Source organism: Balaenoptera borealis (genome assembly GCF_965194805.1).
Source record: "Balaenoptera borealis genome assembly, chromosome: 5".
In the NCBI taxonomy this organism is placed as follows: domain Eukaryota; kingdom Metazoa; phylum Chordata; class Mammalia; order Artiodactyla; family Balaenopteridae; genus Balaenoptera; species Balaenoptera borealis.
Window position 1 is genome coordinate 54398972 of NC_138862.1, and position 27886 is coordinate 54426857.

The following is a 27886-nucleotide window of genomic DNA, read 5'->3' on the forward strand; positions in this document are numbered from 1 at the left end:
CTTGGAGAAAGTGATATGGAAACTGAAAAATGAGAAGTAATATGAAACGTCATGGGAGGAAGATCCAAGGCAAACACGACAGCCCTGAGATGAGAACAAGCTTGGCATGTTAAAATGAGAGCATGCCAGAAAACCACAGAGCGCGTCTTCACTGGAGTGTCAGAAATGTGTGGGAGCACTTTTGATTGTCACATGATAGTACGGGGGTGTTGCTGCTATTTCATGAACAGGGGCCAAGGACGCTCAATATCTAGCACAATTTGAAGGAGAATGCTCCAGAAAGAAATTTTCCACCCAAAATACCAGCACTTCCTTTGAGCAACCCTGACAGAGAAGAGTGAGTGAATGAGAAATTGTTAAAGAGGAGGTCAGAGAACCAGACAGAGGGCACATTAGAGAGGCCCTTGGGGCCACAGTAAGAGTGAAGAACTGCCAACAGAAGCCATGAAGTGCCCTGTAAACAGGGGAATGCTTGCGAAAGTCTCAGAGACCGGGAGCATAACACCTTCATACAACATTCTGTCCCACCATAGCGTCCCTGAGTTTTATTTTTATAATTTCCACTGAAATTCCTACTACCACAAAGGGAAGCCCCAGAAAATGTCCCCTCTTTTTCTAAATCCCCACCTTCAGATTCCATTATAATCCTGTTCTAGCACCAGTTCTGTACTCAGAGGGAATTCCACAGTTCACAGGTCCATATCTCAAGTGAAAATGAAACACACTTTTTTCATGTCCTTGTTGTTCCCACTTTATCCTTGTCCCTAGTTCTCCTTAGTAAGTGGCTGCTAGAACTCAGCCCCCATGTTCTATTCCAGATAATTACTTCTACTCAGATAGGGAGCCTACAATTGATAACTGCCAAGAAGCTTCATTCTCCTAAGACTAGATCCTACTAGGTTTTTAACCATACTTTCAGCATTCAGATCCTGCCCATGAACCCTAGGCCCACAGCAGATGTTCTGCTACTTCCAACCAGACTTTCCTTATGCCCACCATATGGCTACCTGGTTGCATATCCATGTATTGTCTTGTTGTCAGACATGTCTGTGTTCATGCCGTGCCCATCTGCTAAGACACCCATAAGGGAAGCAGGCCCTTGTAGCAAGAGCAGTGACTTGGGAATCAGACCTGGGTGTGAATCCTGATACCACAGTTTACTAACTGTGGATTTGTTTTTAATTTCTTAGAGCCTTGGTTTCCTAAAGCAGTGATGATGGTGATAATAACAATATCTGCCTCAAAGCTCTGTAATAAGTAAATGAACATGACATGGGTGTTAAATGTAGCCATTATCATCATCTTTATTTATAACCATTGCTGGACCTTCCTAACAAAGGCCAATAGCTTACACCTATCACCAGGCACATTGGATTCTGTGCCCTCACCGTCCTCCTTCCTCCCAAAACTCTGCTCCATGCCATTGAGTGTGCCTGTTTATGGGTTCTGCTCCCCTGTTACCAAAGAACGGAGCTATGGGCATGACTCTACATCAGTCTATCTGCTGAGTTAACCAAGTTACAAAAGAATATTGAGCAGGAAGGGGTGGGTGTATACAGGAAGAGGTAGATGCTTAGAGGTATTCTTGGAATGCTAAAAAGGTAGGGCAATTGTTGAGGATTAACGCTAAATGGAGGAATGAAACAGGAGAAAATAGCAGAGAGTGGGAAGGGAGAACAAAGAAACTCTTATCCTCAATTATCCTGACACTTCTGGGTTTGGCCTACATTAGCAGGATCTTTGTTTAGATCTTCATTTTTCTTTGGCTGTAGAGGCCTTTCCTGGTGGGATTATGAGGGAATTTTATAACCCATCCTCCCACTCCTCTCTCTCCTGTGGTTTTAACTGATTGGGAGAAAGGGAACTACTCAGTAAAATTAGGTCCCTTCCATATAACACAGCTGCTTTTCTTCAGAGAGATTTACTTTTGACTAGTAATTTATGTTGCTTTCAATTACTATGGACGGTTACCGGGGGATGGAGGAGGAGAGACCTAGAGACAGGACTGCCTGGGAGTGTTCTAATGTCATTTGTTGCAACAGGTGGCCTGAAGAACTGCTGACTTGAAGCCACAGCTGCTCTCAGCTGGCTTGACGGATGCAGAAACCTAACTGAACCTGGAACAGGCGTAACCCAGGTGCACCAAGTGAACAGCTGTCTCTACTTCGATTAGGGGAAAAAAGCGGGCACAGATTTGAAAAATAATATTCTATGAACCAGAATGCAAAGAGATGGTTTGATTCCACTTTATTATTTTTTAAAAATGGTTTATAAAAGCACACTGAGTGAATTATGATGTCTCTTTAGAGGGTTTTCACCAGTGTTGCTGCCTAGTGCGTCTCAGGCAGTAATGTGCATACAAGTCAACTAGGGACTTTGTTAAACTTCAGATTCAGTAGGTCTGGGTTGTGCTGGGATTCTGCATTTCTAACAAGCTCCAGCTGATGCCAGGTCTGCTGGCCCACGGATGACACTGAGTACCACAACTGTCAACTACGCAGCACTTCAGAGTATGAGATTGGTAAAAACACTGTGAAGCTGTCAAATGTAAGAAATGGTCTATCAGCGGGGAATGAAAGTAAACTACGTACTGATGAGATTCTTAAAGGAAATTGAATGACTGAAGAAGTCTTTAATATTAATGATTTAAAATTGCTCTTTCGACCTCTTAGACTTCTGATCATATGCCGTGGGCTTAAAAGTACCCATTATTATCATATAAGAAATGGCTTAGTGTATGACTATTTCAATTTCTGAGAAATTTAACTACAGCTTTTTTTTTTTATTATTATTTTGACCATACAGTCAAGCAACCAAAGGATTTTTTAAATTATTGAATTCAACAGTTTAACTATATGCAAAGTTTTAGAAAGGCTCTTTCCTCCACTTTGGCGAAATATTTAATTCTGAGGCACGATAAATCAGTAGAAGTTAAGGCAAATATCAGTGGGGATGCATTGCATAGACAATTGGGTGCTAAGAAAGAGTGCAAAGACGATTCATTGCATGTGTCATAGCTGATAGAAAAAACTATTTGGCAATATTAAACCAATGTGCTTTTGATCTTCTCCCTTTTCCCCAACAGCAATTCCACCATCATTGCTCCAAAAACGAGAACATTGGAAAAGGAAGTTCTTAGGAATCAGGAGGAGGAATATGAGAGCTTGTCACTGCCGCACTGGGGAGCTGGTGAGAGGAAAAAAGGAACAGAGCAACTGTCTGCCCTGCCCTCCCTTTCAGCCAGTGCAGGAGGCATGGTTAAGAAAGGGTCGAGCCAAAAGTCAGCGTGCTTTGACCCCATGTCTGTCTGAGATGGTGAGGTAATGATTTAACCAGCCATGCTCAGATCAGCATTGGGTGGCCATTCCAATGGGAAGAGGTAGGGTGTCGTTGTTGGTCAGAGACAGGCCTGCACCTAACTGTCTGGAGGCTTCCTGTTCCTAAGGACATGAACAGTAGGTAGAGGTTTCCACATGCAGCGTGGAGGGATGCAGAAGGTAGCGGATATCGTGGCTGGCAAGAAAGGTCAGATGGCCCAGAGGCTGGAAGCAGCAGGAAAGACCACAGTTGGGAATCAAATCAGCTGCAAGCAGATTTCAGGCAGGCCCACAGGGCTGTCAAAGGCAAGGGGAGGCTGAGCCTTCAGGGAAGTCCTTGGGGACGTGACTGAGCCAGAGGGAAGAGACCTCAACTTGACCTGAGCTGACCTCAGGGGCAGATAAGGGAAACTGCTACCAAAGGAGAGGAAGCAGTACTGGACCTGTTCATGGTTCCTGGGTCCCCACCATTCCTCCCTGGCACCACTGGGCCAAGTCACGTCCACCTCCATGTGTATATCGTTCCGAAAAGAAAATAGGAGGGGGGTGGTGGGTAAAAATCTTAAAGATTAGGGTTTGATCTAAAAGACTCTGAGTTACCTTAAGAGCCTGTATAAATTATTGGATTAGAATGACTAGATTTGGGTGTTTTACTTCCACCCTCCTCACTAACTAGATAGGAGGTTCTTAAAGAAGATCAAATCTACAGAAAATAAAGCTGTCATTCCTTCACACAGCTCAGCAAAGTGTGAGTTTAATTTGAAAGCCTGCTTCAACAGTAATAAACCATCGCATTTCAGTCAGCAGACTCCCTCATTCTGAGGTGGAAACACTGAGTTTGGGTCTCTGATCTGTCATCGCTCCTCCCCCAGCTCTGTTCATCTGTGAGCTAAGCTCCAACCAACCAAGGCCTCCGCCGCTATTTGTTAGGAACCCTCTTGCCCTAAGCCTAGCACTCGGGAGTGATCCCCCAGCCTGCGTTCATCCAGTCTGAGGCCAGTCCAGGATTTGCCCTGGCTCTGAAAATCTGCGTGACACTTTCCTGAGTGTGTTCAGGAAATAGAATCAAAGGAGCAGGAGCTTTGGAAAGAAACTGTGTTGGATTCTGCTTCAAGCACTTATTTACCATCCATCTGGCTGTGCGCAAGCTACCTTTTCTTGTGAGTGTCCTTCTGTAAAGTAGAGTTATTAATATCTACATTTAGGGCTATTATAAGAAATAACAATAAATCAATAAATCAGGGTCATATTATAGTATTCCAGTTCCTTCCACTGTGCACACAGCCCTGTAATAGCTTATTCAACTGAGACCATGGACCTCTTATTCCTGTATTACCAGCTCCCCACACATTTTCCTTCCTCCCAAATAGATATCATGGATGCCCTGCTTTGCCACCCAGACCCCCCGTTCAGGACCAAAGGATGCATTTCCCCCACTGATGACAGACACTGTCAGCCCTCTCTGGGAATTTCCTGAGCCAAAGTCACACCCTCTTCCTGGAAGGGCAGCTTGTATCCAAAGACTGGTGGATGCAAGAGGATAAAAACCAGTGCCACTGGCCCAAGCCAGGGAAATTCTCCCACCCTCAGAGCAGGGATGGCCAAGGGAGGCTTTGTGGTGACTGCACTACAGCCCAACTTTTCCCTCAGTCCAGCCCTGCTTCCCTACATTTTTCCTATAGATACTGATCCTAAGAGCCCACCCTCATAAACATTCTACATGTCCGTCTCTGGCTCAGAGTTAGCCTCTTGGAGAACCCATCTGGTGACAAGAGATTACCACAATCCCTTGCTCAAAACCGCTCGCCTAGCTATCATTATTGATACCGTACAATCAACTTAACACATAATTTGGTAAAATAAACATGCACAACCCTCTTGGCCACTATTTTTGGACAAGTGCTACGTGTCAAAGCCAGTGCTATCCTTTAGTCCTGGTCCTTCCTTCCTCAGGGTCTTCCTCAGCCTGCCCACCAGCCAAACATGCCCAGAGTGGTCACTACTGACACAATGGCTTTAGGATACTTACCACATTGGAGTGTTGGCAAGTACGTAGATGTAGCCTTTAGCCTTTCTTTGATCCAGAACTAGCCTTTAGCCTTTCTTTGATCCAGAGCTAAAATTTGCAACTACCTTAAGAAGGTTTTTATATCCTTGTCTCCACTCTATGTGAATAAACAATGTCTAGCTATAAGAAATTGTCAATTCCTCTGTACAGACTAAGCACCTGCTCATATTACTGCCCTGCTATATACAAACGAACCATTTGGGGAAATGAGTAGAACAAATACACTCTAGAAATTGCAATACAAGCAGTTCCCAATTTGGAGATAGGTTGCGTTCTCTAAGTTGATTTGCAAATTGGCTATTTGGAACTCAGAATTATCCCATAAGCAGTGTTATAAATGATGGCCAGCTTCACAGTATTGTCCACAAGCCCTGGTAAACTCACAACGTAATTAAAATGCCACTGCCTTTAATAATGGACTATTCTTTATTGGGAAAAATATCCTTCACAGGGCATAATATGGAAACCATGTGGCACCAGGAACATGCATCTCTCTCTCACTCATAGTTCTACTCTTCTCTATGCCACACATTTGCTATAATCACCCACTTTCAAGATGGCAACAAGGTCCAGCAATGAACCTGGACCTTCTCCTCTCTCTCCTCTAGAATTTGAACACAAATAGTGTAGACTTGGTGATCTCTGGCTTCTAGCAGACGCTAAGCAAAATACAGAGGCTCCAAGAATGTTTCTTGATCCCTGGGCCACAAAGAGAACAATCTCTGACACAGCACTGTACATCTATAGTTTGAGAGATCCAATATATCTGCAAAAGAGTAAATCCCAAAGGAACATTATTATTTCCTATTTATAAGCCCAACGAAACATGGTTGAGGTTAGAAAGCCTAACCTCTGGTTTTAATGCATCCCGCAACACTTCTGTCTTGTCACACGTATGCAAAAAAAAAAAAAAAAAAAAACCTTCTAAAATGATATATTTTTACAAGGCCTCCTGAAGCATAAAAACGTATATCTGTAGCCTAAAGCACAATTTTTCAAAATGTAACCCCTTGATCAACAGCATCAGCATCACAAGCAAACTTGTTAGAAATGCTAATTTCGGATACTACCCCACACCTATTAAATCAGAAACCATGGGATTGGAGCCTAGCGGTCTGTGTTTTAACAAGCCTTCCAGGTAAATATATGTACACTAAAGTTAGAGAACCACTGACCTAATGATTTTGAAAAAAATGATATAGCAAAATCAAGATTAATCTCTTTTTAAAAAGAAATGACTAGAAACACTGCCAATGTAATTGTTCTACATATAACATAACATATTACTCTTATTAGATACCCAACAATTCAACTCAAAAATGTTTGTTCTATGTTTTATATGTGTAGGCTACACCTTATCTGCTAAGGAAGATTTAAAAAGTGAGTGGATTAAATAGTGATTGGAGTGCAAATCAAAAATTTTCAACCATATGAGGCCGAAAGAAGGAAAGCTATCAAGAATTAACTGATACCAGAAAGATTATTTGTAGTTTTACAGAAAATGCAAAATAAAATGTTATGGGGAAAACAAAACAAATTGGTTTTAGAAGAAGACATCAAAAAAAAAAGTTTTGAGGCAACATCAGAGTCAGGCCTTGAAAGGCAGGCATACATTTTGACAACAGAAGCCACGTTGGGAGAAGGGGATGGAGGGCACATGGAATTGGTGAAGGACAAAGTTTCCCAGGAAAAGAGACAACATGAGCAAAAGTCAAGGTGTACAAAAGCATGGTGCAAAGCTTCTGCCAAGGTGTGTCATAAATGGGTTTGGTAGTGTTTAAATAAATTCCCCTCAACTCTCAAGACAATTGGGTGAACAGTGAGTAGCCAGAGACCACAGGCCAATCACCACTGTCAGAAGTAGTTGTGCGCAGCTACCCCAGGGTGACTTACTAATGTTATTCCTATGTGTACCATAACACCAAAGAGCTTATTTAAGGAATCAAGATGAATGCATAGAGTTTAGGCACTGAGTAGATAAGGAGAAGAGGCAGGAGGGTCTTGGGTGCCATATTAAGCAAACTGGATCTTATTTAGAAGGCAATAGTGTGTTTGGAGCAAAAAAAAAAAAGACATGATTTGTCCTGGCTTGTAAAATTATCATCACACAATATATAGATTGATTTAGACTGAAAACAGATAGAGTCAGGCAAACTGGTTAGGATTTTATCAAATTAAGGCAGACAGGAACTACTAAGAGCCCAAACTACTGTGGAACACAAAAGGAAAGGAGAGAGTTGCAGGATAATCAGTTCAATTCGCTAATATCTGATTGTCTATGATATAGAAAATACATATTGTCACTTTAGAGAAAACCAAAATTGCAGAGACTATCTTTTATTTTAAATAGATTAAAATCTGTTATGCAGAGGTACAATACCACTATAAAATTATGATAAATGGTAAAATAATTATAATAAAGGAAGCATTAAGTGTTATGGAGGTTTATATAATTGCACTTTTATATGGAGTAGTTATTTTTATATGGAGTAGTTATTTTTATATGGAGTAGTTATTTCATGGATAAAGTTCCTTTTATATGGTTACTTTAATATGGAGTAGTTACTTTTACTTTTACTTTTATATGGAGTAGTTACTTTTACTTTTACTTTGGAGTTACTTTTATATGGAGTAGTTATTTCATGGATAAAGTGTTGATTTAACCATGAGTCTTCGAGGATGACAAGTGTTATCAAAAGAGGTACAGATAAGGGCATTCTAGGTATAGGAAACAAAAGAGATTAAAAAAAGACACAGGTAGACAAGCTTTTACTGAGTTAACAGTGTAATATATTTAGAAAAGGTGGGAGATGAGCTTGAAGTCATTAGGGAAATGCAAATCAAAACCACAATGAGACACCACTTCACTCACAAAGATGGCTATAAAAAAAAATTATAAGTGTTGGTGAGGATGTAGAGGAAAGTCAGAACCTTATACACTGCTGGGAGTGTAAAATTGTGCAACCGCTTTGGAAAACGGTTTGTTAGTTCCTTAAAAAGCTAACCATAGATTTACCAGATGACTCAGTAATTCCACCAGATACATAATTGAGAGACTTAAAACATATATGAACACATATATGCATACAAAAACCTATACATGAATGTTTATAGCAGCAAAAAGCCAAAAAGTGGAAACCACCCAAATATCCATCAACTGATGAATGGATAAAAAAAATATGGTGCATCCATTCCATACAATGGAATATTATTAAGCCACAATAAGGAATGAAGTATGATACATGCTATAATATGGATAAACCTTGAAAACATCATGCTAAGTGAAAGAAGCCAGACACAAAAGGCCATATATTTTATGATTCCATTATATGAACTATCCAGAATAGGCAAATCCATAGAAACAGAAAGTAGATTAGTGGTTGCCAGGGGGAGAGGGAACAGAGAGTTAATGTTAATGGATACAGGATTTCTTTCTGGGGTGATGAAAACGTTCTGGAATTAGATAATGGTGATGGTTGTACAACCTTCTGAATGTACCAAAAACCATTAACCGTGCACTTTTAAGCAGGTTAATTTTGTGGTATCTAAATTATATATCAATTAAAAACAATAAGGAAGGAAGGGAAGAAGGGAGGGAGGGAGGGATGGAAGGAAGAAAGGAAAGAAGAGAGAAACACCACTGGATGAGGCCTATGGGTGGACCTCAGAACAGATAAAACTCAACTATAATTAGATCAATTTAACTGTTGGAACTGTAAAAAATAAACCATCGCCTTTTCAGTTTGTTCTGAGGTTTTAAGAACTTTAATTGACTTGTCCAAAGTCACAAAGCTAAGCTACTCAGTTGTGAAGTTAGGATGCATTCTGATTACAAAGCCATACACTTAACTACAGCATCTACTTGCTGCCTTCTCTGGTCTGAGGGTAAGATAATTCCTCACATTGGACAGGACAGTTACTATCCAGAGAAATGGAAGGAGACATAAAATAATATTAAAAATAGGGGAGGTATGTTTATTTACATGGAAAATAAGGATGAGAAATAATCTTGGGCTATAGGGTTTGTCTAAAAATAAGAATGATCAGCAAAATAAGTTTCATCTGAGTAAGTTAGTCATGGATAATGAACAGCTCTTTCATGACCATGTATGAATAGGTAGAACAAAATATTGAGTATAGTACTCAAAAACTGAAATAATCTCCTATGCATGGCAAAAGGAACTTCCTAACACTACTGTAAAGCCCACTCAGTTGACTAAAATTCTGCTTACTATAATTTAGTATCCAGCTAGTTCAATCCAGACACTGCTTTGAGACTCACGTCTGAGTTCAAATTTCATATGACTAGTTCCCTAGTCTAATTGTACCCCTACACCTGACAGCTATATCAAAAACATGGCCATGATTTCAAAGGATAAAATCATATAAATGGATAAAAGCAAAATCCTTTAACACATACACATATCATTTATATGATAAAATCATATAAATGGATAAAAGCAAAATCCTTTAACACACACACACTCACACACACACACACACCACAGCTATCCAAAGAAAGGGACTCCATTCTCATGGGATAATAATAGATCATTTTTATCACTGCATATGATGGAGAGCACATAATGCAATGTACTGTCTACATATAATAGTATTACTTTGACAGCTGAGAAAAATTTAACCATATTTCTTATGTAATGACAGTGACCAATTTTCTTTATTTAGGAGAACTGTTAAGACTTGTAGGACCCAGAAAAAAAGAAAGTTCGGAGTGAAGACCAAAGAAAATTGATAGAGAATGTGATAAAGAACAAAATATGTATTCAGAACAAATGAAGGCCTAAGAATGGATAGGCTCCTTTTTGGAGAAAATAGTGCAATATTAACAGATAAATACCACAGATCTATTCAACTCCTGTGCTTCTTCCATTTCCACCAATGAAATGAATGATAATATTGAAACCCTTGTAAAACACAATCAGATGGGAGAATAGTCTGGAATGATTAAAGAAAGAGAGATAGGTAATGAAATAAGAGTATATCTAAATGATGCAAGTCCCTGTATTAATATTATACCCCAAAGCAAAAGATACAGAATTCATACAGTTTTTAAGGATCGCAAATGATGGAATACAAGCAAATTTCTTAAAGAGGTATAATGATTCCAGAAACTATGAAGTTTGACTTTATCTTAGAGAAAATTTCAAAAGTGGCTTATTATATTATTGAGAAAGACACGAAAAAAAAAGAAGATAATCCCTGAAAACAACATTAACTACAGTCTTCCCAAATGTATGATTTTAATTTTTACTAGACCATGAATTAATATAAAAATAAAATCCTCTTAAGATTTTCAAAACATTTTGACAGCTAAAACAGCAATTACTGAAAAAACATCTTATTGGGCAGGCAGCAGCAGGGAGGCAATTATTCCTATGGCACTGGGCAGTCCCTAGAATTAAAATAAATAGTACATACTAAATAAGATGGCATAGGCTCATTTCTGTTTGCTTCTCCCCACTAAGAACAAATATAACCCTAGAAATGATGCAAGAGAAAGAGAAACCTGAAATGTGGAAAGAGGAAGATAAGACTGATTATGGAACGAACCTAGGACATGACATCCAACTCAACAAAAGAAGGCAACCCAGACCTGGCATTTCCAACCTATCAACAGAAGGTGATCCATACAGGTTCATTTTTTTCCCCCAGATCAAATAGAATCCCAATGACAACACTAAGTGAGCTCAACAATAACTGGCAGTGGAGACTGGTCAGAAACCCCACTGAAAATAAAAGGCCAGACAAAGCACTCTCCTCTGCTGGGCCTGAGACTACCCTCCCCCACCGAGAGTCACCAGACGCCACTGGCAAGGTGGAATCCCACCACATCAAGTGGCCCAGCTCAGGAAGCCTCTTAGTCTCCACAGGCTAGAGAATCTCTTTCTCCAGACCGTACCAACAGGGGCAATGACAAGTGCCTGGCCTAAGAAGTGCTTGTCCCCCCCCCGTGAACCATGTGACTCCCTTCTCCCAGCTAGAGGAACCATCAAGTCTGGACTGCGGAAGCTCCCTGCAGCTTCAGGAAGCACCATTAGAAGTCCAGGCAGCACCAGACAATCAACAGATGAAAATAGCACCACAAAGGTCTTAAGATTAAACTTCCACTGGACTCACAATCCAGAAAGTAGGCCAGGACCTGCAAGCTAAATCTAAACAGGATGACTGCTTACTGAAATAAAGATTTAACTGAGACCCAGAGTCTCATAACATAATAACCAAGATGTTCAGAATACAGGAAAAAAAAGAAAAAAAGAAGGAAGGAAGGAAAGAAGGAAAATCACTTCTCATACCAAGAACTAGGAAAATCACAACTTGAAGGAGAAAAAAACAATCAACTGATATAAACAACAAAGTAAATTAGATGTTGGAATTACCTGACAATAATTTTAAAGCAACCATCATAAAAATACTTCAACAAACTACAATTTTTTTAAAAAGAGATAAAAATATAGAGAAACTGAATATAAAAAACATAAAAATGCCCAAAACAAGTGACTGAAAAAAAATACTTCAACAAGCAATTACAAATTCTCTTAAAACAAATGAAAAATTAAAAAGTCGCAGCAAATAACAGAATTTGTAAAGTAATAACAATAATGACCAAACCAAAAAAAAACAGAACTGAGAAATACAATGGAGGGGGGTGTGGAGAATGGACTCTCATGAATGGGCTCAACAGTATAGTGTAGATAACAGAGGATAGGCTCAGTGATCAATGGAATTTATAACATCCTGAACAACAGAGAGAGAGAGAGAGAAGGAGGGAGAGGGGAGGGAGGGAGCGAGAGGGACCTGAAGGATAAACAGCAAAAAGCCCAACACCTTGTATCATTAAAGTCTCAGAAGACTAGGAGAGAGTAGGGCTAAAAAAGTGCTTGAAGAAATAATGACAGAATACTTCCCAAATTTGGCAAAGGACATAAAGCGACAGATTCAAGAGGTTGAGCAAACCCCAAATAAAATAAATCCAAAGAAATTTAATCCAAGATACACCACCATAATTAAACTTCTGAAAACTAAAGCCAAAAAAAAAAAAAAAAAAAAAAACTAAAGACAAATAGAAAATCTTAAAAGCAGCCAGAGAGAAACAACACATGTACAAGGAAAACTAATTTGAACAACAGCAGATTTTTTATATGAAGCTTTGGAGGCCAGAAGAAAGTGGCACAACTTTTTTCAAATGCTGAAAGAAAAGAACGGTCAACTATAGATTCTATGACCAGTGAAACTATCCTTCAGGTATATGGAGAAAATTAAGTCTCTGATGAAGAAAAACTAAAACAATTTGTTGATAGCAGACAGGACTATAAATAATGACTAAAAAAAATTCTTCAAACAGAAAGGAAATGATAAAAGAAAGAACCTTGGAGTATCAGGAAGGAAGAAAGAACAACTGAAAGAGCACAAATATGAGTACATGTAATAGATTATCTCCTCATGAATTTTATAAATCATACTCAATTATTGAAACAAAAATTGTAACACTATCTGATACTCAAGACAATGACACTTAAAAGCAGAGAAGATAGACCTAAACAGCAGTAAGGTATACACTTCAATAAAAGTGGTAAAATATTGATACCACTTTGATAATAAACACATGTATATTATATTATATTATACTCTTTGTGTATATATTATAAAACACAGAGAAACCACTAAGAAATCTATTAAAGAAATACACTAAAAAACATTATAAATAAATCAAGATAGAATCCTAGGAAATGTCTGAGTAACGCAAAGGAAAGCAAAAAGAAACATAAAAATGAGAAATGCAGGAAACAGAAAATAAACACTGAAATGACAGACTTATGCCCTAAAATATTAATAATTACCTAAAATGCAAATGGTCTAAAATCATCAATTAAATTCACAGATTGGCAGAGTTGATAGAAAAATATGTTCATATATTCAACAACTTAGATGATATGTACCAACTCCTTGAACACCACAAACTACCAAATCTCAATTAAGATGAAGGAAATATCTCAATAGACCTATAATCATTAAAGAAATTGAACCCACAAGTTAAAACTTCCAGAAAAGAAATCTCCAACCAAATGATTCCATTGGAGAACTCTACTAAATGTTTCAAGAAAAAATATACAATCTCTTCCAGAAAACAAAAGAGGGACCACTTCCAAGCTCATTTTATGAGGCCAGTCTTACCAAAATATCAAAATCAGACAAAGATAGGACAAAAAGCAAAAACTGCAAACCAGTATCTCTTATGAACTTAGATGCAAAAATCCTCAAAAACATTGGCAAATCAAATTGAGCGATGTATAAAATGAATTAAACACCATGGCCCAGTGGGATTTGTTCCAGGTATAAAAGGCTGTCTCAGCATTTGAAAATCAATTACTATAATCCACAATACTAACAGCTAAATAAGAAAATAAACTCAGCAAGTTAGGAATGGAGGAAACTACCTTAACTTGATAAAGAGCATCTACAAGAAACCTATAGCTAATAACATACTTAATAGTAAAACACTGAATGCTTTCCTCCTAAGATTAAGAACAAGGCAAAGATAGCCACTCTCACTTCTCTTAGTCAACATAGTTCTAGCCACTGCAATAAGACAAGAAAAAGAAATAAAAGGCATACAGTTTGGAAAGTAAGAAACTTATGTGCAGATCACGTGATTTTCTGTGTAGGAAATCCCAAGGAATCTACAAAAATGCTTGTAGAAGTAATACGTGAATTCAGCAAGGCTGAAGGACACAAGATCAACACAAAAAAGTCAATAGCATTCCTATACACTAGCAATGAATATGCTGACTAAAATTTAAAAGCACAGTACCTTTTACAGTCACCTCAAAAACACTGAAATACTCAGGTATAATCTTATCAAAACATGAACAGGATCTGTATGTTTAAAATTACAAAATGCTGATGAAAGAAATCAAAGATCTAAGTAAATGGGGAGACATACCATGTTCATGTATTGGAATATTTAACATAGTAAAGATGTCAATTCTCCCTAAGTTGATTTATAGATTTAAAACATCCCTATCAAAATCTCACAGAGGTGTTGTACATACATAGACAAGCTTATTTTTATATTTTATGGAAAGATACAGGACCTAGAATAACTAAAACAATTTTTCCAGTGTTATTGAGATATAATTGACATACAGCACTGTGTAAGCTTAAGGTGTACAGCATGATTTGAATTACATGCATCATGAAATGATTAACACAATAAGTTTAGTAAACATCCATCATCTCATTAATTTTCTTTTTTTGTAATATCTGTGTCTGGTTTTGGTATCAAGGTGATGCTGGCCTCACAGAATGAGTTCAGAAGCATTCCTTCCTCTGCAAACTTTTTGGAATAGTTTGAGAAGGACTGGTGTTAACTCTTCTCTAAATGATTGGTAGAACTCACCTGCAAAGCCATCGAGTCCTGGACTTTTGTTTCTAGGGCAAGGCTGAGTCCTGGAGCGGCTGGCTACATGGCGTCGGGACTCCCAGGACTGATGCTAGCCCACTGGTGGATGGGGCTGGGTCCTGGCATGACTGGCTGAGGGGCCTTGGGGGGTCCCAGGGCCAGTGCCCTTTGACAGCTGGCTGTGGGATCTGGGGAGTCCTGAGGCTGGTGCTGGCCCACTGGTGGGCAGGGCCAGGGCCTTGAACATCCTGGGACTGGTGCTGGCCAGCTAACTGCAGGCCTATGGGGTCCTGGGGCAGCTGGATGCCTGGACCAGGGCTTCCCAGGGCTGTGCTGGCCCACCCTCAGGCAGGGCCAGGTCCCAGTGGGCTGGCTATGGGCCCAGGGTCCCAAAGCAGCTGGCTGTGGGGCTGGGGGATTCCAGAGCTGGCGCCAGTCCACTGGTGGCTGAAGCTGGGCCCCACGGTGGCTGGTTGTGAGGCCAGGGGACCTGGGGCTGGTGCCAGCCTGCTGGTGGGAGGGGTCACGTCCCGGTACAACTGGCTGCTCAGCATGGGGTGGATTGGTGCCCACTGTCTGGTGGCCAGGGCTGTGTCCCAGCACTAACATTCTAGAGGGAGGACTGCAAAATGGCACTTGCCAGCACTAGTGTTCTTGTGGTAGAACGAGCTCCCAAAAATGGCTGCTGCCAGTATCTTTGTCTCTGGTGGGAATCCCAGTGGCCTTCTGCCTTCTCTGGGAGGCTTCTCCAAGATAAGCAAGTAAGTCTGACCCAGGCTACTTTCAAAGCACTCTGTTGGCACAGGGTGCCAAAGAGTGTGAGATTTTGCATGTGACCTTTAAGAGTGGAGTCTCTGAATCCCACAGCCCTCTGGGTCTCACATACACAAGCCCCAATGCACTTCAAAGCCAGAAATTCTTGGGGCTCATCTTCCTGATGCAGGACCCCTGGACTGGGGAGCCCAGTGTGGGGCTTGGACCCCTTGATCCTTGGAAAGAACCTCAGAAATTGTGATTATCCTCCCACTTGTGGGTCACCTACCCTGGGGTATGGGTCTTGACTGTACCACGTCTCCGCCCCTCCTACCCATCTCATTGTGGCTCCTTCTTTATATCTTTAGTTCTGAAATTTTTTTCTGCTAGTCTTCAGGTCATTCTCATCAATAATTGCTCTGTAAAGAGTTGTAATTCTGGTGTGCCTGTACGAGATGAACTCGGAGTCTTCTTACTCTGTCATCTTGGCCACTCTTGTCTAACTAAAACAATTTTGAATAGAAAAATAAAGTGAGAATAATCACTCTACCTAATTATATACGGTACATCTACATAATCAAGAGAGTGTGGTACTGGTGAAGTGACAGAAAATAGATAAATGGAACGAACAGAGAACCCACAAATAGACCCACATAAATACATTCAATTGATTTTTCCAATGGTGCAAAAGCAACTCAGTGAAGGAAGAATAAATAGCCTTTTAAACAAACGGTCTGGAGCAACTGGACATCCCTAGGGGGGGAAAAAAAAAAACTGAATCTCAACTTAAACCACACACCTTATCCAAAATCAACTAAAATATATCATGTACTTAAACATAAAATAGAATGCTATAAAACTTTCCGGGGGGAAAAAAACAGAGAAAAATCATCTGGGACTAGAGCCAGGCAAAGAGCTCTTAGACTGAGCACCAAAAGCATAACCTATAAAAGGAAAAATTGAAAATTGAACTTCATCAAAATTAAGAATTCTTGCTCTGCAAAAGACCCTGTTAAAAGATTGAAAAGACAAGATATAGACTGAGAGGAAATTTTCCAAACCAACAAAGGACTAGTAGAATATATAAAGAATTCTCAAACAAAACAACAAACAATCCATTTAGAAAATAGGCAAAAGACATGCACAGACGTTTCACTGAAAAGGATACACAAATGGCAAAAAACTCATGAAAAAATATTCAAATCATTAGCCATTTAAAAAAATGCATGTTAATACTACAGTGAGATAGTACACACCTATCAGAATAGCTACAATGTTTTAAAAAGTACCCCAACACCAAATACAGGCAAGGATATGGAGAAACTAGATCACTCATACATTGCTGGTACGAAACTCTGAAAAAACTGTTTGGTAGTTTCTTCGAAAACTAAACATACAATTACCACACAATAGCAACTGCATTCTTGGGCATTCATCGCAGAGAAAATGCATGCTCACACAAAAAAACCTGTACACGACTGTTCATGTTCTAATAGCCTAAAACTGGAAGCTATCCAGATGTCTTTTAACAGGTTAATGGATAAACAAATTGTGGTACATCCATACCATATAATACTCCTTAGCAATAAAAAAGAACAAACCCTTGATACATACAATAGGTTGAATGTTTATCCAGATAACTTTACTTGGTTAAAAAAAAAAAAAAAAAAAAGCCAGTCTCCAAAAGTTTGCATACCTGTTAGGATTACGTTTATACAATGTTCATGAAATGACAAAATTAGAGAAATGGAGAACAGATTAGTGGTTGCCAGGAGTTAAGGATGGGGTTGGGGAGGGGAAGCAGGAAGGAAGGGGATGTGTCTGCATAAGGGACAACACAAGGGATCTTTCAGGTGATGGATATCTCATCTCTGGACTGTGGTGGACATACGCCATTGATACAACCGTATAGAGCTCAATACATCAACACAAAGGATACATAAAACTGGGGAAATCTGAAAAGACAGATTAATCGCATCAATGTCAACTTCCTGGTTATGATAACATATTATAATTTTGGAATATATTACCATTGGGAAAAACGGAGTAAAGGATACATGTGATCTCTCTGCATCATTTTTTACAACTATTTGTGATAAAGTCTATAATTACCTTAAAATAAAATGTTTAACTTTTTAAAATACATAATGCATATAAACTACTTAGTACAATGCCTACTTTAGGAATAAAAAAAAAAAGGTTAGCTATTACAGCTTTTCACCAGCATGTGCAATTCTGGCAACAAAAATTTAAGACAACTGTGGATATCAGGAGAAAATACTGATGAGAGTGATCTACAAGACCTCCGGAAACCATGTCATTATTTTGGGATTGAAGAAATTAGAAATAGAAATATTTACCACAGAATATGGAAAACTAAAGAACATATCAGTCTTTAAAAGTGTCAAAATAGTAGAAGCTACATACTCTATTAATTCCTAAGGTCACTGCAAGAGAAGTTTTACCTCGGTATAAAAATAAAACTATAACCACTCAAGCTGTCTCTTAACTGAAAAGCTGATCTCAAAAAATTTGCAATAACCCCACCAGGTTCATTAGGTAGAGACTCAAATCAGGGCTTTCTTGCTACAAACTCCAGGGAAAACACTTATGATCCTGGCCCAATGCCCATCTTTCAGAGATGCCCAGAGTGGATTGAGGCTTGGAGTCAGAACCTGAAACCTTAAAGGTCAGTTCCAATCACAGTTCTGTGATTCTTCATGAGAGAATCCAGAAAACCTTGTCAAAGCTACAGAGTTAAATTTAATATAAAAAAAGTAAGGAAAGACTGCGTGGAGGCAGGAATAAAACTTTTGATAAAATGAGCTATCTTTTAAAGTGAAACATAAATGAGTTTCTAAACATCATAGTTCAATTCAGTATCATATATTCAAATTATGGAGTTACTGGAACCAAACGAGATTGATTAAAATGTTGAAAAGCCTCTTGAAAAGTGACCAGATACTGAAGGAACAATAAATACCAGCCATTTCACTCATAAAGGGATTGTGGTGATCAGTTAGTGAATGACTGCATAGGCTTTCATGATCTTGTAATAAAAGTAGCTACACAGGCATAAATCAACCATTATGATCAGGCCTTGAAGCCCACAAGTATCTCATAAGACTATCTAATGGGCATATTTATTAGCTTCCTAAAGGAGCTGGTAGCATTCATGAATGTTTTAGTCATATTTCAGCACCCAGGCCTACCTAGTCATATCCCGATAATTCACCACAATTAAGCAAATGGATATTCTCTCACTTAAAAGCTGGTCTATTAGTAGCTCCTAATATTTATTACACAAGTATATGTATTACTAGATCCTAGAACTAATAAAGTTGGTTTTAATGTTTCCAACTGAGATTTTCAACATTCACCAAAGTAATCAATTTGTCCAATTTTAAGCAGCACAGCTCCATAAATGAGATATTTGGCATGGAACCTGATTTAAAATGCATTCTTTTCTCAAGTGATTGAATAGTTGTAATGAAAATTTACAATTTGTAGTATACTATAGAAGGAAGTGAGTTGAATTTCTTTATCGAAATTATTCATGGATCAAAATCTTTTGTGCTCTAACACATAGAAGCTGGCAGACAAATGCAATTACATTAGATATGCTGTCATCCAGAACATCTGAAGAATGCTATTTATCCAATCTTATCAATTTAAACTTACTCTATTACCACAGCTGAGTACAAATACCAGGCCGTGACAATCACATTAATACCATGAGGCTACCCCAAATGCCATTTCTGGAAATCAATGGAGAGAATTTTATTGGGTCCAGGCTATTTCACTTGAAGGCAAGTGGAATCAAAATCAATCTGTGTCTAACTTAGATTTCTGACTTAATTTGTAACCTGATTTATACCTACAATGCTTGCAGATTAGACAAATGATTAAGAAGCATTGATTTATTCTCAGAAAAAACAGACCTTTCAAATAAATCACATTATTACTTTTCATAAAAATTAACACATGCCATTTCCAAAACATATAAATTATTCAGTAGAAGTAATAAAGGAGAGCTTTTGTGAAAAGCAATTTCGATGATGATATTTCTTATGACAATTTTGTGACATTTAGAAAATCTTCAACTTATCAGAATATACAGGTTGTAAATTTATACCAGAAGATTTCACTATTGTATGTAGGGTTCAGTTTATATAAAGAAAGACAATATTCATGAAATTTCATGCTAGTTTATCTTTGAAATTCTCTCTAATGTAAATGCAGTTGTTTTCTAAAAGACAAATGTATGGCTCATTTCACCTACTAAGACTGTATATAGTCATTATAAACTTGATTATAAGCTGAACTTCCTTGAACTAAAGACTTCCATGTGTTCTATCTCAGAATATGGAGACCAATTTCTGTTCTCAACTTAAAAACTGGGAGACTGGGCCTGGAACCTATTGAATAAAAAAATCTGAAAGACCTCAGATCATGGGTTTCTTAGCAACTTTGATTTACCACTGTACATTTGAAATTGAATATAAATTTTGTAATTAGCTACAAATTGATTTTATTTGCTTTTATCATGCAAAAGATATCACTAGAATTAGTAGAATTTTTTAAATTATAGTCAAAGTGGCATTCTACACATTAGTCTGAAATTATAAACACAGAATAGCTACAACCCTTTAAAAATACTATTTTGAAGTCTCTCAACTTGGTCAGGTGACCTCTGTCCCCTCCCCACCACAAATACTCACAGCAGCAGATTAAAGGCAGGCACCCTTCCAGCCCTGTGCCTGTGAAGTGTCTGCTTTATACTCACATTATTTCTCACTTGTGATGTTTATCCCATCCTCTTGTTTAACAACACCCCTCCTATGGTTTCAGTTTCTTCCCTAGAACCAGAACCCAGAGTGCTTCATCTCATCCACACGCTGCCATTATCCTCACTGCCATGGTTCCTTTTTCCATACTCACTCTATATATTTATCAATCCAGCCATCTAGCGCTCCTAGAATAAACCAAACATGCTGTCTCTGAATTATGGGTTAGACCCTCAGCAGTACTGCCCTGTGACACTGGTTAATTCCCCACAGCAGACATTCCAAACATCCCTTCAAGACCCCATCTCACTGTAACCCACCCTGCTCTCAAAAGAAAACATTTTCTGCTACTGCACAGAGACACTGAGGGTGGCAAACATGAAGTCCCTCAGATGTCTGGCCCATCTCGGCTCCTTTCTACAAATCTCTGAGAGAAAGCTGGCCCTTACACTGTTCAAAGTTAACTGCACTGCACGATTCCCAAAGAGAGATTGCTAAAAGGCCACTAACCAGGACAGGCTTTGGTATGATTTCATAACCTCCTGAGGTACGTGATATGTGGGGACAGCTCTCGTTTGGCACAAATAGGGGAAGGACGTTATTTAAATGAGCCTCACTAATTTATATTTACATCTCATAAAGCAGGTAATAATTTTGGCAGGCAGTCTTCACAGATGGCAACAGGACAGGTAAGGAGACTTCCACATATACATTTATACACTTACCAAGGTAAGTGTGAAGCAACCTTGGGTGCAGTATATTCAAGTGAAAGAACACTGACTTTGGCATCGAACCCACCAGGATGTGAAATTATTTCTACCACTTACTAGATACGTATGTATCCTAGAATATGATATTTAACCCTCTGAGCCTCAGTTTCCCCATTTTTAAAATAGGAGTAAACTAACTAGATGAAAGGACTTTTGCCAGGATTAAATGGGAAAATGCTTATAAAGATCTAAACATGGATCCTGGGGGAGACAAATGTCAATTGTCTTTCAATCCCACTTTCTCTCCTTTCCTTCAGTGCTGCTACTCAAAAACATCAGAATCAATTACATTACAGACTCTTTAATGAGATTTCATTTGGACCAACTGAAATATTTGTCACATCCGTTATTTTACTAAAGTAAATAGTACCTGACCAATCTGGACCACTACATTTAGGTACCAGAGCCAGCAGGAAATTGAGGGGATCATTTGAATAAACAGGGTAAGTCTTTTATGAAAAGCTGCCAGAATTAAATATCACAACTGATCTACTCATGATCCATTAATAACTGCATTGACACAGAGGAAAGATATCCCGCTTAATAGAAGCATTTAAGTTAACCCAGATACCCTTTTAGCAAGAAACAACAGAGGGGACTGGAAAGACGTTGGTGAGTGATATTTAAGCCATTCGTGAAGTGTTCTCCACAGAGCCCTGCGGAGGCTGCATACAAGCAAAGGTAACAGAGCTGCTCTCCGTGAATATACGGCACGTCAATAAGAAAAAGCCAGAACGTGATCTAGAGCACAAGAGGACAGAGACAGAGAGAGACAGACTGACTCCCCCGCTTTGCCTCTGAACTTGAAAGCAATCAGGGTGGTAACAACTGGGAGGACTTCTGGCAGAAGTGGTGGAATCTTCAGGAGCTTGGAAACACCGAACTGAGACTAGTATGACTGTGGCAGCTGCAAGCCCCACACAATTAGAATGCTGGCAAGTCGACTGGAAAAGAGAGCCAGGAATAATACCAAGTGGCAACAGAGCCTCTCAACCTGACCATTCCGCCACATGTTTTAAACATATGTTTAGTCCGGCAGGGGTCATGGTGACAGCTGAAAAGCCCCTTCAGAAACTATCAGAGACAGCATTTGTGAAAGCCTCTTTGTGCCTTAATAAGCCAGTAAGGGTGTTTTCCTCTCACGTGAGCATGAAATGTGCCTGAGCGAAAGCAGGATATAAACCCAGAGGGTGAGAGAGCCGTGACCCAGAGGCCAGGGTATCTCCCTTGGGCCAGGCCGCCAGTCCAACTCCTGTGGCCTCTGGAAACCATCACCTTATCACCACTCTATCCTACTTCCCCACATGCCGCCTAGGAATGCCCACTGCCCCTAGAACATCTCAGCTTTCTGGTCTCCAAGCAGAACATCACACCATTTGTCTCACATAGCATACCTCAATAAAGAGTATGTAGAATGCGTAATTTTTTATTTCCAAACCACAGGATCCAAAAAACTCAATTCTTGTTATTGGCAAATAGAGCAGGAAAGACACAGGAGTAACTGCATTGAGAGCTAACCATTATCCATGTCTCTACAAGTCTACTGAATGATCGCATTCCTTCTTTGCAAAAATTTAGCAATTTTTTGCTAAAATATTTTACAAAATAATAATACATCATAGCTCTGGCTCTGCAAATGTATTTTTAAATCTTAAGTTTCTTTAAAACATTTAGGGACTTCCCTGGTGGTCCAATGGTTAAGACTCTGCGCTCCCAATGCAGGGGGCCGAGGTTCGATCCCTGGTCAGAGAACTAGATCCCTCATGCCGCAACTAAAAGAGCTCGCACGCTGCAAATAAAAGATCCTGCATGCTGCAACTAAAAGATCCCGCATGCCACAACTAAAGATCCTGCATGCTGCAACGAAGATCCCTCGTGCCACAACTAAAAAACAAAAAAATCCCTCATGCCACAACTGAGACCCAGTGCAGCCAAATAAATAAATATAAAAAAAAAAAAAAATTAGAGAACATAAATTGAAATAACTTTTAAAAACTAAAAGTTAAAAAAATAAAAGTAATCATTCCATTTAACAATTTGAAATGAAAATCTCATAAAAATTCACAAGTGCAAATAACACCAAGGCAGTACACATATTTTTGAATGAAAGATTCAAGGGCTACATTTCAACAAATTAGAACAGGATAATTTTTTCAAAGACAGATGTAAGGATCTGAAAGTCTACCTTGTTAATTTCATAATAAAAAGTTCCTCTTTAGAGTATTTCATAAATTACATAAATTCAGTTATTATACAAACTATTGGAAACCTGAGCCTCTTGCCTCTTGCCAGCCACCATGTCATTGTTCCATTCATTGTTGTCAGGCTGATGTTGAACAACTGTAAGACAGTTCCCTGTGGAGACAAAGACGTGAGAATAAAGTCAAACCCACAGAAGGAAGTTAAGTTCTCATAAGTCAGAACACAGAACGTTTCCTACAGCCCAGTACTACGGTTCTATAAACAGCACCATGAGAATAAAAGGCAAAGAGTCTAATGTTTTCCCTGAAATAAGCCTAAAAATTAGAGGATGTATGCCCTAAAAGATACTCAAATGTACATCTATTTCATCAGAGGTTTTTTTTAAAGGGAGGAGGATTTCAGTATAAACTGTTTCTTGGGTTACTAAATTGCATAAATTTATGAAACACATTTCCAATTATTGTGCTAAATTTACCTCTCCCATTTCAAAAAGTGCTCTTATTCCTCACATTCTAAAATTTGATAACCAACTATAATCCTTTCCAGGCCTTTGATGGATGGACTGATTGACTGATTTTTTTTCCATTTTAACATTTCTTCTCTAAGTCTTTCAAACCTGAAAAGATGATGCATCCCAGTGCTTAAAGCTATACTATCAGGTTTCCAGTCCCAACTCTGCCACCGATTAAATGGAGTCCTTGAGCAGGTGACTTTATTCTCCTCCTTCAATTGCCCTCACCTTTAAAATCGGGTAGTAATAACAAGCTCAGCGTGTCTCGATGAGGATTTTAAACTGGTTAAAAGATGCATTCACAACATATTAGCCACTATTATTATGAATGTTGACCTCTTTCATCTGGTCTTAAATGGGTGGCATTTGCTGAGGAATCAATCCCTTATATTTACTCACTTTTACCTATTGTTACCATAGTTTAAACTGGCTAGCTCTTAAAAATTTTCGATCCAACCAATTATTTGGAGGCCAAATGAAACACAAAGCTGAGTCCGATGAGCAGAACCTGCTCCATCCAGACAACAGACAGGCGGGGGCGGGGGGGGGGGGGAGGAAGAATCTGTGATAGAGATGGCTGATCGGTTAAAGGGAAGGGTCACACAAGTCTGGATAGAAATATTAGTGGGCGAGAAATCCTCACTTTCTGATAGTCTTCCAAATAAACAATGGAAGTCTTTTTTTCTTCCTTTTAAGGATCCAAGAGTGGCTTAGAGAAATGTCACATTTCATCGTATTACAGTATTGATTACTAAGCAAAACATTTTCTAATGACTGACGGCAACTCTAGAAGTTACCAAGCATGCTCACGCCTACATTTTTCAACATTTACATGCTACAACATTTTTTTGTCTTTTCCCTATCATATGATTCACAAATGTTTCAATTACACTGAGGAGAATTTTTTTTTTTTTTTTACTCTTAGGTTTAATCTCCTGTGGAGAGTATTTTTCTCCATTTTCTCCAGGTCTTGTAAGGATGGTGGGGAGAGGAAATTCTGTCCACAAAAATTCATAAACACAAAACCTTTCAGATACACATCACTCACAGCTGTCAACGCACTTATCTCGTCATCTTCACAACAACCAAACAGAAAGAAGGGAAGTCTATATTCTCAATAAATGAAGAAACTGAAACCCAGACAGATGGTTTCTCTGATTTCTGAGGCAAGTGTTTCTTCTGGGTCTGCATCCATGATCACTACACATATGGCAGTGCTGTTAATGTGGCCCTCGGTGTGTTCTACCTCCTTATCTCATCTCATCAAAACTGCCTGGCCTAGGGCTCATTAAACTTTAACCCACTGCCAGAGTTCCCACATAAGACTGTCAGGGGTTAGTTAACCTCAGTCTTCCTACCAGCTCATGGTTATGTGCATGTCATCTGCCCCAACCAATCAGATTAGACACCAAAATAATAACAACAACAACAATAATGATGATGGTAGCAACTGCAAGGCCACACAATGATAGAACTTTTATTTACAATTTATTTTATCCTCACAACAATGCTGCAAGATAAGTTATCAATATCTTTATTTTACAGAAGAGGAAACAAAGTCTCAGGTGAGCTAAGAACTCCACAGGGCCACAGAGATAGTGGTGATGGTGTCAGATTTGAAAGCCAACTGAGGCTAGCTTCAAAATCCACCCTCTTCATGATGACACACTGTTTTAAACCTCTGAATTCCCGACATCCAGCATGATGTCTACCACACGGTTGTAGCTCATTAAGAGTGTGTTAATAACTAAAGCCAAAGCCAAAAACAGATGTACTTTCTCCTAACCTGATTGGAAATCTCAATTTTCCTGTCTGATGCTCACTCCCAGGTTCCTCTCCAATAGATGTTGCTCTCTTCCGCGCCTCTGAATTCAGTGGGCTGGAGGAGCTGGCATTACATCATCTCCACTGCGGCTTCCCAACAATTGCCCATCACCAGCTCTCAGCACATTTTCTGAGGCACACTTGAGCATTTGTGTACTTTCCTGCATCTTTACCACTATCATCTGGTGACCTCCAGGGCATTCCCAAGTTATTTAAAAACTTTAGCACCCAAGAGAAAATCTTCTACAGCCCAACATCTGTCATCCCATCTTCCATGACCTTCTCAATGTCAAACAACTACAACTGTGATCCACTTCAGCCACTCTGCATCCTATCATCTTTTAGACCCACCCCCCTTCAAGGTTATGATCTTTGCATTTCCTTTCTCTGGCTATATTACTCTTACTTCCACCGCCAATCTCTCCATTACTGAATCTGATCTTTTTCCTTCCACTCTTTTGTTAACATCTTCATAAACAATCTCCTGCCTCTTTCATACCTTTACTCCTTCCTTCCCTCTCCTCTCTCTTCCCTCTTACACAAATATACTCAATCTTCCATAACCTACAAAGTCTTTCCCACAAGCCTACTTAAATGCAAATTATTCCTCTATGTCCGCATTTACTACTCGTCCATTTACTTGAAACTTACAAGTTGAGTAAATCCACACTGGTAATTAGCCTTCTGGAGTAACAGAGCTATCTATACAAGAAGACATGTATAAGAATGCAATTACAAGTATGAGTTCTGCATGTTTCTATAATGCCTCAAGTACCAGGAATAAAATGACGATATAACAGAATATATCCTTGCTTTAGCAACTGGTTATCCAAATACAAAGCAATCACATTTAAATTCACTCTATTCTGTCCTCTTAACTGTCATGAAGAAAACCTGCTTTTAATGTTTCCCAAGGAGCAATCCCATGTTTTCATCATTTCTGATAAAAGAAGGTATATGCTCTCTCTCAGATACAACTCACCATGAAAATAAAAACATATACATTTATGCCAATAAAAATATCTGGATTACTGCTATTTTCTTACTCATATTTAGGCAAGAATTCTTTTCCAAAGCAGACAACCGTGATTTCAGTACATTTTCTAAAGATGTACTTCTAAAGATGAGAAGAAAAAATACTCAAAATTCTTAAGTTTTAGGGTAAGATATGGCTTTTGTTAACTAAATAAAGAAAACAAAGATTTTGATGTGAGATACAAAATTTGTAAATTCTGATTTGAATAATCTACATTTATGTGGATTTATTTATACTTATTTTATTTGCTTATATTATGAGGTAAACACAGAGCTAAGAATTCCATAAATAAGGAATGCTTTATTAATCAAGTTATGATGAAACACCAGTTTCTTTAGGATAATATCAAATTCAAAAAAGGATCTCATTCATATCAGTAAACATAAAACTCTCTTGCCTGGCTTGTCTACCATCAAATAAATGCCATCCATCCAAGGTGAACATCTAAGAACAGAGAATAGCAAACTAGAGATCTCTCTTCTCTGAGACTGGACCCCTTTTCCTCTTCTCTCTGATTTACCTCCAGGGGGCAGTACAGTTCTGATGAAGTCGGACTGCCCTGAATCTGAAATCCCTGCTCTGTCAGTTTCAGTTATATAAACTAGAACAAGTTAGTTAACCTGAGCCTTGGTCTCTCATGCATAAAATGAAGAAAAGAATAGAAACTATTTCACAGGACTGTTATAAGGATGAAATGAGAGAACGGTCAGTATATAACAAGTGCTCCATTAGTACTTGTTTGCTATTATTATTTCATATGTTTTCATTGTATTAGCCTTCCCTGTGATATAACTAAACATAATTTATTCAACTAATATATTTTAAGTTCCTAATACTTGTTAGGCACTCTAGATGATGAGGCTAAAAACAGAACTTAATCCTTCTCCATAAATTAGGTCTAGTAAGGGAAAGCAGACATGTCAATTATAAATAAAACAATGCAGTAAAGCCGATATACGAAGTACTGCAAGAATACAAGAAAGGTGGGTATCTTCACCTCCAACAGGGTAAGTAAGGGGAGGGGGCTTCTTGTCATTGTTGCGAGATGAATAGATAGATAAAATTGAGTTGAAAATAAAAAGGTCCACCTCCTCATCTCCTGCTCGCCCCCGTACACACGCCCCTGCATCAGGCACCATCCCTAGGTGTTTGGACAAACACACATGACCTGAACTCGGACAATTAGGTGCTCTTGAC

The 27886-nt window shown here is 38.8% G+C and overlaps 1 protein-coding gene and 1 long non-coding RNA gene across 2 annotated transcripts in view; one reads left to right on the forward strand and one right to left on the reverse strand.

Moving 5' to 3' along the window:
- Positions 1 to 27886, reverse strand: part of LOC309629284 (uncharacterized protein) — a 1158831-nt gene that overhangs the window by 821817 nt on the left and 309128 nt on the right. The window contains exon 6 of the mRNA XM_082393108.1: positions 23386 to 23471. Coding sequence (XP_082249234.1) covers positions 23386 to 23471 — 86 coding nt within the window. The remainder of the gene's footprint in view (positions 1 to 23385; positions 23472 to 27886) is intronic.
- The window catches only part of LOC309629290, a 255887-nt gene that overhangs the window by 40634 nt on the left and 187367 nt on the right, over positions 1 to 27886 (forward strand). The gene's annotated exons all lie outside the window — the stretch shown is intronic.